This window comes from Microchirus variegatus (assembly GCF_963457635.1).
Source record: "Microchirus variegatus genome assembly, chromosome: 21".
Lineage (NCBI taxonomy): Eukaryota > Metazoa > Chordata > Actinopteri > Pleuronectiformes > Soleidae > Microchirus > Microchirus variegatus.
In genome coordinates this window covers 16,904,215-16,917,043 of record NC_139822.1, presented here as the reverse complement: position 1 = coordinate 16,917,043, position 12,829 = coordinate 16,904,215, and the positions used below count along the sequence as shown (strand labels likewise).

Genomic DNA, 12,829 nt, shown 5'->3' with positions numbered 1-12,829 from the left:
GGGAGCAGTGTCCAAACAGGGAGAGGGCAGAAAGCTAGCATGAACAAAGGCAGCTGTGATTGGCTGACAGGCTCCATATTTACACAGTTAAACAGCAACATGAGTGTTTTGGCTGTGCATGTTTTTATGATGATGGCATTAATAATAATAATAATAATAATAATAATAATAATAATAATAATAATAATAATAATAATAATAATAATAATAACCTGCATGATGATGTGATAATGATATAAAAACAACAAAGATAACGCTCTAAATACATCAGTGTTAAACTTTCACAAGGAAACAATTCACAAGAGCAAATGTCTTACTGCCATGTCTGTGAGACATAATATCATAGACACAAATCTTATGGAAATGACTCAAAAAACTTGAAAACCACTTCTATACTTAAGTGCTCTTTGATATAATGTATTTACAGACCGTTGACAGAATCATTTTTGGACGACATACTACACTATGACGTTTTTGACCATTTTTGGACGACATACTATACTATGATGTTTTTGACCATTTTTGAACGACATACTATACTATGGAAAAATTGTCAAAAATGTCATAGTATAGTAGGTCGTCCAAACATGGTCAAACACGTCATAGTATAGTGTCGTCCAAAAATGGTAAAAAAAAACATCATAGTATAGTGTGTCGTCCAAAATTGGTCAAAAACGTCATACAATACAATGTGGTCCAAAAATGGTGAAAAACGTCATACTAGAATGTCGTCCAAAATTGGTCACAAAAGTCATAGCATAGTATGTCGTCCAAAAATGGTAATAATGTCAACAAACATTATTGATGATTCTGCTGTAAAGTTTTGGGGCTAATTCTATCTAATTGCATACAATGATGTCTTTTTAAATCAAAAAAATACTCAAAACCATTGTGAGAAATGCAGTTGTGAAGGTTTATATTTAAAAAAAGCAAAGAAAAAAAAATTCAGGATCACCTTCTTTCTGGCAAACAGGAGGTCCTGGTAGATGTTGGATCGCAAAAAGCGTGCATAGCTGTCACTTTTCATGAGCTGGAATATGTGCTCCTGCAGGAATTAGAAAAGAGAAGCGTATTAACGAGATATAGAGTGCACAATTGTGGTAATGCACAATTGTAATTGCTCATTCATGTTCGTGTTGGAGTGAAGGTGTAGTGGATAAACCCACCTGAACCCAATCCAAGGACAGTCAAATTCTGAATAATGAACTAGATAAACAGCACTGGCACCGTATGTGTTTGTTGTCTTAAAGAAACAACATAGCGCACCTGTGCGTCCTCGTAGCTGTATCGTCCCGGGTCTTTGAGGTTCTGGCTGGTGCGCTCGTAGCTGTGAGAGTCCAGGTTGATGGAGCTCGGCGCTCCCTCGGCCAGGAACTCCTGCCAGATTTCCTGCGCCCTGGTGGACACATCCTGGAGGGGCCGTCGCTTCAGATCCTGCACCGCCAACCAGAACCTACAGCAGTGACATGTGTCGTCAGTATATGAAGGGAGGACGCGTGCGGGAGTCCTGTCCATCTTTGCATCCGCATACTACACACACACACAGAACTACAACTGTCAATTGTCAACAAATAACGGAAGGACTCGAATAGCTTTATTTCAAGGTAGGACCTCCACATGTCAACAGGTCGCTGTAGTTCTTAAATGTCATAAATGCTACAAAATATAGTTATTTTATATCTCTACATAAAACATGTTACATGATATCATCTTCATTTTATTGGTCAAAAAGGCTTTGCGGCTCCACATTCATTTTTATTTGGGTGGATAGGTTCTACAGGACGCACACCCCCTGGTTTTAGAGTGTCCACTTCACCTCTGCAAACTTCTTACTGTGAGACAACAGTGATAGCCACATGCTAGCCCCTAATATCGAACAAAATGTGAATAAAAATAAGTAAAATAAGTCCGTATGAATTCCTATTTGAAACTGTACAATCTGTGTTTCTTAAGATATTTTTTGGTCAAAATTGGTCAAAAAAGTCATACTATAGTATGTCGTCCAAAAATGGTCAAAAAACATCATACTATAGTATGTTGTCCAAAAATGGTTAAAAACGTCATGGTATAGTATGTCGCCCAAAAATAGTCAAAAAAGTCATGGTATAGTATGTTGTCCAAAAATGGTCAAAAACGTCATGGTATAGTATGTCGTCCAAAAATGGTCAAAAACGTCATAGTATAGTATGTCGTCCAAAAATGGTCAAAAACGTCATGGTATAGTATGTCGTCCAAAAATTGTCCATAACGTCATGTCGTGCAAAAATGGTCAAAAACGTCATAGTATAGTATGTCGTCCAAAAATGGTCAAAAACGTCATACTAAAGTATGTCGTCCAAAAATGGTCAAAAAAGTCATACGATAGTATGTCGTCCAAAAATGGTCAAAAAACGTCATGGTATAGTATGTCGTCCAAAAATGGTCAAAAAACGTCATGGTATAGTATGTCGTCCAAAAATGGTCAAAAAACGTCATGGTATAGTATGTCGTCCAAAAATTGTCCATAACGTCATGTCGTGCAAAAATGGTCAAAAACATCATAGTATAGTATGTCGTCCAAAAATGGTCAAAAAAGGTCATGGTATAGTATGTCGTCCAAAAATGGTCAAAAAACGTCATAGTATAGTATGTCGTCCAAAAATGGTCAAAAAAGTCATACTATAGTATGTCGTCCAAAAATGGTCAAAAAACGTCATGGTATAGTATGTCGTCCAAAAATGGTCAAAAAACGTCATAGTATAGTATGTCGTCCAAAAATGGTCAAAAAAGTCATACTATAGTATGTCGTCCAAAAATGGTCAAAAAACGTCATGGTATAGTATGTCGTCCAAAAATGGTCAAAAAACGTCATGGTATAGTATGTCGTCCAAAAATGGTCAAAAAACGTCATGGTATAGTATGTCGTCCAAAAATGGTCAAAAACGTCATGGTATAGTATGTCGTTCAAAAATTGTCCATAACGTCATGTCGTGCAAAAATGGTCAAAAACGTCATAGTATAGTATGTCGTCCAAAAATGGTCAAAAAACGTCATAGTATAGTATGTCGTCCAAAAATGGTCAAAAAAGTCATACGATAGTATGTCGTCCAAAAATGGTCAAAAAACGTCATGGTATAGTATTTCGTCCAAAAATTGTCCATAACGTCATGTCGTGCAAAAATGGTCAAAAACGTCATACCATAGTATGTCGTCCAAAAATGGTCAAAAACTTCATACTATAGTATGTTGTCCAAAAATGGTCAAAAACGTCATGGTACAGTATGTCGTCCAAAAATGGTCAAAAAACGTCATAGTATAGTATGTCGTCCAAAAATGGTCAAAAAAGTCATACTATAGTATGTCGTCCAAAAATGGTCAAAAAACGTCATGGTATAGTATGTCGTCCAAAAATGGTCAAAAAACGTCATGGTATAGTATGTCGTCCAAAAATGGTCAAAAAACGTCATGGTATAGTATGTCGTCCAAAAATGGTCAAAAACGTCATGGTATAGTATGTCGTTCAAAAATTGTCCATAACGTCATGTCGTGCAAAAATGGTCAAAAACGTCATAGTATAGTATGTCGTCCAAAAATGGTCAAAAAACGTCATAGTATAGTATGTCGTCCAAAAATGGTCAAAAAAGTCATACGATAGTATGTCGTCCAAAAATGGTCAAAAAACGTCATGGTATAGTATTTCGTCCAAAAATTGTCCATAACGTCATGTCGTGCAAAAATGGTCAAAAACGTCATACCATAGTATGTCGTCCAAAAATGGTCAAAAACTTCATACTATAGTATGTTGTCCAAAAATGGTCAAAAACGTCATGGTACAGTATGTCGTCCAAAAATGGTCAAAAAGGCTTTGTGGCTCCACATTAATTAGGGTGGATAGGCTGATTCTAGAGGATGCAGACCCCCTGGTTTTAGAGTGTCCAGATCACCTCTATACTTCCTACTGTGAGGCAACAGTGCTCTGTGTTTCTTAAGACATTTTTTCCTGTTATAAGGGTTTTTCCCCTGGTACTTTTTCCTCACCCTGGTCGAGGGTCTAAGGACAGAGGATGTTCCCAACCCTGTGAAGCCCCGTGAGACAAACTGTGTTTTGTAAATTGTGGGCTATATTAATAAAATTTGATTAAGTTGTGAAACCCTTACAAACATCACGCACTGGGCCATTAGTAATAATCCGTGAATTAAAACGCTAATGCTAACAGTCTCACCGCAGGTTCTCTGAGCTGAACTCTGACTCCAGGAACTTCAGGAACTGGTCACGTCCCACGGGGTCCTTCAACGCCTCCTCCAGAGAGAAGCCCCACCTCTTCACACGCTGCTGACTGGGGTCACGACTGCCCCGCAAAACACAACAGAAACGTCAGATGTGGAAATTTCCGAATCGCTCCGCTCGCGTCCTCCGACCTCTCACCTTGCCTCCAAGTCCCAGAAGGACGTGTCGTCGCCGATCCAGGGGTTGGCGGGCTCTGTGGCCGACACGAACGGGTCGTACTCCACGAACTGCTCCGTGTAGCTCATGAGGCTGTCGGCGACTTTGGAAACCTTCATACAGTGTCTGTCCAGCTGGATGTTCAAGAAGGTAATCTGGCGGAGAGGGACACGGGGGAGAAAGAGAGCGATGAGGAGGGCTAAATGTGGCGGCGGCTCATCGCTCTTGACTTGCCGTTGATGGATGATGACGGACGCACGAGGAAGGCGGCTGGTAATGACCCGAGGAGGAAAATTGTAAAAATTACCTCCTTCTGAACGTCCTCTTTGGTGGGCTTCCTGGGCTGGGAGCTGCTGTGGATGGGGCTCGGCTGACTCTGGCCGTCGTCCGGTACACCGTACACCGACTGGAGAGAGAGTGTCAGGACAGAGACATGAGAATGTTTGAGTGTGCTACCATCAACAGGTTGTTGTTTTTTTTCCCCATTCCTTTTGTCTTTTTATTTCTGGTGGTGCGTTCGTTCCCCCCGCTGTCCAAGACGATAACAAAGGAAACAACAACACGAAAGTCACAGATTCTCACCTTTTTCACCCTGTGTGGGTTCCTCTCTCTTCGGCACTTGCGTATGTCCATCTCTGTGGTGTTGACGCAGCCCGGCTGTGGGGAGGCAGACAACAGGTGTTGTTTCTGGGTCAGATACGCGAGGTTCTCCTCAAACATATATATATAGGACGCCGTCGGTGCTCACAAAGGCTCATACACAAAGTGACTGGCAAGGAATCTGATTCTCGCTAACCGGCAACAAAGCAAACTCGGAGCGGAACGGCGGTGCGGAGCTGAGTCTGCGGTTCTTTGGGCTTTAGGTGCTTAAACCGACAACTGACTAAACCACTCTTTCCTGTCCTTGTTTTTTGTTCATTTATATTTTAAAGCGGACCCAGACCGGAAGTTCCAATTAACGCTGTTTTTTAGCGTGTATCTGCGTCATTACCTTGTTTTTACGAAGCCCTGAAGTTTCAGTTCAGCCACTGCTGGTTCTCAGCACCAGAGAATATATTGTCATCTCGGGCTCAGCGAGATCTCTGAAAAAAACCCGGTCCGGTTACGTAAACAGCGTTTCTCCTGAACAGCAGATCCTCCTGCTCCGGGCACTAGTCCGGGCACATCCGGTTGCGTACATTGAACCCGCAGAAGAAGAATAACGTCCGTTGTGGAGGTGTTTCACGAGCGACAGTGTCTTCTGACTCCGGGTCTGACTCCGGGTCAAAGTCGTAAAAGGGACTGCGGCGGGGAGTCGTGAAGAAGCTATTTTTAAACACTGTTAAAACAATGTTTTGATAATGAGGAGCAGTGCATCCACCGTTCCAGAGGGGGGAGCTGCGCTTCTGAGAGCGGGTGTGCCGATTATGTCACATCCGGGTATTGGCCAATCACAAGACGGTTGGGAAGGCTCTACGCTGGCTGGCCAATCACAACACACTCTGTCTTCTGGGTGTGAGAGTTCGGTCTGAAATATCGCGGCTGAGGAACAGCGTCAGAAAAGAGAGATTTCTATCGGCTCGTTTGCAGCAACTAGAAGGTTTTTGAGCATAAAAACAAGTAAATGTATGTAAGTAGACCTCCATAACTAACATATACGTGCGACAGGACCACTCTATGTGACCTTTAACAGTCGCAGCATCCAACGTTTAAAGGTACAGTAGGCATCAGAATAACCTTTCAACTTAGCGTAAACCACCAAAATGTGAGTAACTGACTCACCACTGGCCGATGGACGTCCCAGAAGGCTCTCTCCTGGCTGTCCAGGATCTTCCTCTCCGCCTTGTCCTTCTTTCTGTCTATTCTGTGAACACATACAGAGAGAGAGCGGAAACTCAGAACTCTGAAATATCAGGTCAAACAGCGTCGACTCGATAAATCGTGACGCAGACAAAAACACACTCAGGTCAGACTAAAGAGTAAAAAGCTGACGAGTGTCGGGTCTTAACCTGTCTGCCCTGCCTCCACTGGTGGGGCCAGACTCTCACATGACTGACTTTTACCCAGTGGCCCTCGGTTTTCGTCAGTGTACGAGCAGGTGTGCAACCCAACCTCTATAAAACAGCAGTTACTTTTGACCCGTGATTCAAAAATGAGGGTCAAGATTCATCCGTGTTTGGGGTCACTGAGAAATGTCCTTATTTTTTAAGGAAAATCACTTTTTTTTTTTCAATAAATACAACATTAAGTGGATCAGAAATACACTCTATACATTGTTAATGTAGTAAACGACTATTCTAGCTGCAAACGTCTGTTTTTTAATGGAATATGTGGGAAATAGGTGTATAGAGGCCCATTTCCGGTGTTCTAATGGTACATTGTGTTTGCTAATCGCGTTAGAAGGCTATTGGATGATTAGAAAACCCTTGAAAACCCTTGTGTTTTTATTATTATTTTGAATAAAAATCATTATTTCTAATCGTGTCAATGTCTTGACTATATTTTCTATTCATTTTGCAACTCTTTTGATGAATAAAAGTGTGACTTTTAATGGAAAACACACCAAAATTGTTTGGTGACACCAAACAAGTTGCCTTTTTAAAGGTGTCCTTAACTTAAGTCCTTAAGGCAGCCACCAGATGGCAGTCTTATATGAAGTCTGTGTGTGTGCGTATGTTTAATCCCATAGGGAAACACTTTGTGTATTTAATGTTCGCAGCCCTCCAGTCAGCACAGGGCATTAAATCAGAGCATTAAAGAAAAAAAAAAAGAAAAGTGGCCTAATGCCCATCTGACATTTTCACACGACTGCATTTTCAGAGGGAAATAACACTCACACTTATGTGTTAGGGCCAAAGGTTGGTGTTTGTGCATCTGAATGTATGAACCTGATTTTTTTACCGACACAGAATTCAACCCTTCTGCTCTCAGTTTTCACGGTTAAACTCACTTCACTTGAGCCTCAGCTTGCATAAAGATGAACTCCCACTTCCTGGCGAAGGCTCTCTGCAGCCGGGCGAGGTTCTCCTGGAGGAAGCGGTCAGAGTTAGAGGAGAAAGTTATACTTCAAAAAAAATTTAAAAAAACACTTCCAACACTTTGTTAATTAAATTCGTCGACGTCTTTCACGTCGTCGAAGGAAGTTAAGTAGATTTATTCCACTCTCATTTCCGCGACACTAAATATAAAGATGACCCTGTTAGATTAGATCGACACAGAGCTGGGCCTGTACTGCACTTTTTTAACATCCGACATGTTATATCTTGCTTGTTTTAATCCAAGAAATCCATGATAAAGTAATAGCTTTTTTTTTTTTTTTTGTGGAACAGATGGAGATACACTCTTAGAAATAAAAGTGCTAAGTAGAACCATGTACGGTTCTTCAGCTTGTGCTCATAGGAGAACACTTTTTGGCTCCAGGTAGAACCTTTTTTATAAACGCTCCATCTGGAACCCTTTTAAAACCTGTTATTCAGGAAAGGGGTTTTAAAGGGTTCTCTGGATCAAAAGTATTATTATTCTTCGGGAAAGGGTTTTTCATAAGCAAATGGTTCCAGGTAGAACCTCAGCCCTTGTAGAAGAACCCTTTTGGAACCCTTATTTCTAAGAGTGTATAACTGATTCTGATTTCCTGTTTCCCAAGTACAGTAGGTCAAATTCTCCAGGTTTTCTACCTAAAATAACCAAAAAAAAATGTAGTAAAAACCATCAAATGAGTAGAATTTGCTTTTTTAAGGGCATAAAAAGAACATGTGTGACGCTTAATTAACAAAGCCACAGGAGCATATGTCCAAGAAACGACATATGAACTCATTACACAGTGAGCTAGAGAGAGAGAGAGAGAAACTAGCCGGCATGTAACAGCGAGAGCGAAAAGGTCTGGAGGCATTAAGTGACCTGAATAGGAGCGGAAAGGAAGCAGCGCAGTTGTTGCAGAGTAATTTAGAATATTAAAGTACAGTGGATTGATATTGTGTAATGGGGCGACAGATCACCGCTGCAGTGTTGCATCGCTTAAGACTGTTATTGATCTACTGATGCGGAAGGAGATGATACAGATGTTTTGTTTACATTTGAGGACAACTGGTGCTGCTGAGGAGAAGACGGGTTATCAGGGTGTCATCACAGCATGGTCTGAGGGTTTGAGCATACTTACGGCCTCGTAATCAGCCAGTTCAAGGCGAGCTTTATTCTGCATGGTGCGCTTGCACAGGTAAATGGCTGCAGAGAGGGAGAGAGAGAGAGAGAGAGAGATGAAGAGGACAGACTATAAGGGAGAGGTGGATCATCTGTTTTGTACAAAAGAAAAGGAGTCTCTCAGTGGCTGGTGCCCTTTTAATTTAGTGAGGTCTCAGCTGTGCGCAACCAAACGCTAATGAATGCTACACTCTGGTAGCAGGCGATCGGGTTTTTGTCGTCTTGTGAAATAACAAGCTTCAAATAAATGTCATACAGAGAGCGAGGAGGGCTGTGGCCAGTATCGGTGGCCGTCCCTACTTTGTTAGGCTAATTATATCCCAAAGGATCCTCCAAAGGGCCACATGTATACGGCACCATCACAGGGAAAAGGTCCCGTGGATCAATGGCGACGGGAGCGTCAACACCAGATCTATAGCATAAGCCGGCGCTTTCAGGCGCTTTCGGGGGCTCTCGGAGGACGACTGACAGCCGAAAGGCATTTGCGCGAGATCACGCCGCTTTGGTGAAGAAGAAGAAGAAGGAGGAGGAGGAGGAGGAGGAGGAGGCACAAACTGACAGACAGCGTGTGACTCACCGTAGTCTGTGTTCTCAGGCTCCCAACAGTTTGACGGCCAGAAGTACGGAGACTGATGAAAGCAGAAGGAGATGAAACAGAAAACAGATTTGGTTTATTCATAATCAGTTGTTGTGCATTATTTTTTCCCTTGCACAAGATTGGAGATAAATAAATAAAGTTTCCCCAATACCGCACGCTCTTACTACACTGTCTTATATGATGACCCGTTGTTTGATAATGATCCTCGACGTTCTTTCTAGGGAGCGATGGTAGCGCTATATATTCTCCCTATCCATATTTAATTGTCTATTGCAGCCGATATTACACATTCAAAGTTCATTTCCGAGTCCATTAATAATAGATTACTCACATTTATCATGCATTCTTAATAGCGGGGCAGAATTAGAACGTGGCGATACTCAATCCGCTATTCTTCATATCTGTAATTAGCCATAGCTTGAAAAAAAAAGGGGTCACGAAGGTGCTTGTTTAAAGGTGCCATATGTAAGAATGTGGCCAAAAACGGTTACTACATCCAAATTCAAAATACAGAGGTCTTTCGGTTTCGTTTTTTTTGACGTAACTGGCAACCCGTGGTCGCTCGGCACCTGAGACTCTACTGACTGCAATTATTGGTAGACGGCGGTAGGTGGCGCCACATGCCAAAACATGATTTGCAGTCTGCAAAATATTTTTTTAATGCAAATATTTTGTCTGTACTGTTGTTGTTGGTGAGTTCAGTTTGTTATATGAACATTATTCCTGAGTCTCTGTGACATATTAGGAGGATTTTATGGCCAGTTGCTTTAGATTTATTACATAATGCACCTTTAATGAGCAGAGAGGAGGAAGTTCATTCGTGAGACTTCACAATTGTGACAAACAGTCATCAAATCTGGGTCGTGTTTATATTTCTATAGAGCGGCGGAAATGAAAATCCCCCCGGTTTACTGTTCCTTACAGTACAGCTATGGAGCCAAGCCAAATACATTTCAATGCACGGCGGACAGAGGTTTCTGCTGACGTTGGGGCCTGTTGCATCACCACAACATCAGAAGGGGGGGATATTTTTAGCCATAGCTGAATGAGCATGTGCACCCCCCCCCCACCCACCCCCACTCCCTGCACAGGCACAATAATGGCTTTTAATCTTGAGCAATCGAGGTGACGATAAATGCATACAGAGGTAGGTTGTGGAGGAGGAGGAGGAGGAGGAGGAAGGCTTATGACGGCAAAAAAGTGCAGAGCCAGCGCTCAGCCGGCTCAGACCTACTCATAGGGGAGCCTTACTACTGTAGCTGGATTAAGATGCTAATGGCTCAGTCACAGTAATGAGTCATGAGCGAGGGGTTGTAATGGTAAATTTAAAATTTCTCTGTCTCAGAGCTACAACTGCCCATCGCCCTATACCTGCCCAACACAGAATACCAGGTCCTTTTGTGTATTGCTTATTGTATAATGTGTATTGTGTGTCTAGCCTGAACTGAACACCTTCCTACAACATCCGCGGGAAGTCGGCTCCCCGATACCTACAGTAGACAAAGAGGTGTGAAAACACCGCCTGGAAAGGAAGACACTTTGTCTATTGGAGGAATGCCGGTCAACCAGCAGTATTTCCACAACAGGGACTTGCAAAGGTTCATGCTGGATCCGATCAAGTGAAGAAAAATACAACACAACCCCCCCCCCCCCCCCGGAGCACCAACAGGGCCATCTCCTGTTGCCTCCGATGCAGGGTCCACTCCAGCACAGCATCGACCTTGCTGAGACGAGTAATAGGCTTAGGAAAGGATTGCTCTCATTAGCGTCGCCCAACATACATCGCCCTCTGATAAAACGACCGTCAACTTTATTATTCTCTGTCGAGTTCACGCAAAGGACACTCCCGGGGTACCTGAAAGCGATAAAGGGTTCCGTCGTCTTTAAGCGTCAGGACGTGGTCGGAGATGGGGAATATGTAGCCGTGTGCGGCGATCAGACTCCCGAGGTGGATGGCTTCAGCTGGTGACGTGAGAGAGAAGGGGGACAGAGAAAGAAAGAGGGGTCGATTTTTAAAAAATTGCCCGTCACTTCATTAGAGACTCTTTTGTGCCTGTGCTACGTGTGATGACGAGTGTCTCAGCGGGCATACCTGGGTCCTCAACGGAGAGGTTTTTCATCAGCCACTGAACAATGTCCGCCCCTGGGTGTCAAGAGAGAGAGAGAGAGGGCACACGAGTGGTTACAAGTGGCACAAGTCACAGACGTGCGTCGGCAAACGAAACACAAAAAAACTGGGTTTTTTTGAGGAAGTCATTGTGATTTTTGGAGGCTGTCGGTCAGAGCTGTCAACTGTCAAATCTGAGTAAGTGTCGAGATCGTTTTAACAGGTTTACAGTCACACACACAGACACACACACACTCCCTCGTTCTATCTCTGTGCTCCTGGAAAGCTCACTATTTGGCACTTCCTTTTGCGCCTGGCAGAAGCTGCTGAGGGAAAAGCGTGAGGCAGTGGGGCCTGAAGGAGCCATGTGAAGGGGTGACTCAGAATCAGCCTCTGGGTGAGAGAGAGAGAGAGAGCGACTCCCTCGTCCAACGCTTGGTGACTCACTTTATACACAAGCACACAAGCTGACGGAGGAGTGGAGTGTGTGTGTGTGTGTGTGCACACAGATGGGTTGAGACGGAAAAAAGAAAAGGAGTCTTTTCTGCCTGTATGACAAGGGCAGCATTACACCACAGGCAGTTCCCTCACTGGCTGAGGGCTTCGCTGCATCATCTACGCATCATCTGCTTCTAACTGTGGTGGCAGCAATTTAAATGAGCCCAAAAGGTCATATTGGGCTTTAGCGAATCTGATTTGTCGTCGTGGGGTTAAAAAAAAAAAAAAAGACGACATAACTCACACATATATGAATTAGGGGTGGGGGAAAACAATTCGATTCATGTAGGAATCGCGATACTAATCATCCACGACTCTGAATCAATTCATAAACTTCAAAAATACAAATAACACAAACGTTTGTGTTATTTGTGTACAGTTTATTTTTGTAACTTCTTGGAGAAAAAGGCAGCTAGCCTAAGCTTTTATTTATAAGTTTTTGTACAGTAAGTAAGTTTTTATTTGTTTTGAAGCCATAATTTGCCTTAACACACTATGCATTGTATCAATTTTTGAATCGATAATCGTTTGATTCGAGAATCGATTTTGAATCCAATCGTGACCCTGAGAATCGGCATCGAATTGAATCGTGAGCCACCCAAAGACTCACATCCCTATGAATGAGCAGTAACGCACGTTATAATACGCGATCTAACTGTATAATCGCTCAGATACTGACCTGATACCACACTGGGGATCTTGGAGAGGAAGCTTTTGACGGTCCGGATGGCTACACCTCCCGCTTTCTCATCCTGTATTCGCGTGACGATGTCTTCAATCTATGAAGGAGGACAGAGGCAGGTCACACGCGTGAAGCTCGATCGTATACAGTCTGATATTCAAATGATCTGTTAGGGCTTAGGGTTGGTGTTGGTGTTAGAGCTTAGGGTTCTAAAAAATATAACAATACATTAAATAACAAGAATTAGAGTCACCTCATCTCCTGTGAAAAGTCTGTAAAAACCACTGTATTCTAACGTTGGCGATAATGGTGTAACATCGAGAGCGGAACATTTCGGCGGAACAC

At 42.8% G+C, this 12,829-nt stretch overlaps 1 protein-coding gene across 1 annotated transcript in view; it reads right to left on the bottom strand.

The window, feature by feature from the left end:
• The window catches only part of LOC310942723 (regulator of G-protein signaling 6-like), a 13,201-nt gene extending 624 nt beyond the window's left edge, over positions 1–12,577 (bottom strand). Inside the window, exons 1-13 of the mRNA XM_083908149.1 lie at positions 12,482–12,577; positions 11,290–11,340; positions 11,053–11,159; positions 9,177–9,228; positions 8,559–8,623; positions 7,353–7,429; positions 6,185–6,266; positions 5,006–5,080; positions 4,731–4,829; positions 4,406–4,578; positions 4,203–4,328; positions 1,267–1,453; positions 956–1,045 (exon numbers count right to left, since the gene is read on the bottom strand). Of these exons, the coding sequence (XP_083764275.1) occupies positions 956–1,045; positions 1,267–1,453; positions 4,203–4,328; positions 4,406–4,578; positions 4,731–4,829; positions 5,006–5,080; positions 6,185–6,266; positions 7,353–7,429; positions 8,559–8,623; positions 9,177–9,228; positions 11,053–11,159; positions 11,290–11,317 (1,161 nt within the window). The 5' untranslated portion in view covers positions 11,318–11,340; positions 12,482–12,577. The remainder of the gene's footprint in view (positions 1–955; positions 1,046–1,266; positions 1,454–4,202; positions 4,329–4,405; positions 4,579–4,730; positions 4,830–5,005; positions 5,081–6,184; positions 6,267–7,352; positions 7,430–8,558; positions 8,624–9,176; positions 9,229–11,052; positions 11,160–11,289; positions 11,341–12,481) is intronic.
• Positions 12,578–12,829: the final 252 nt, after the last annotated feature.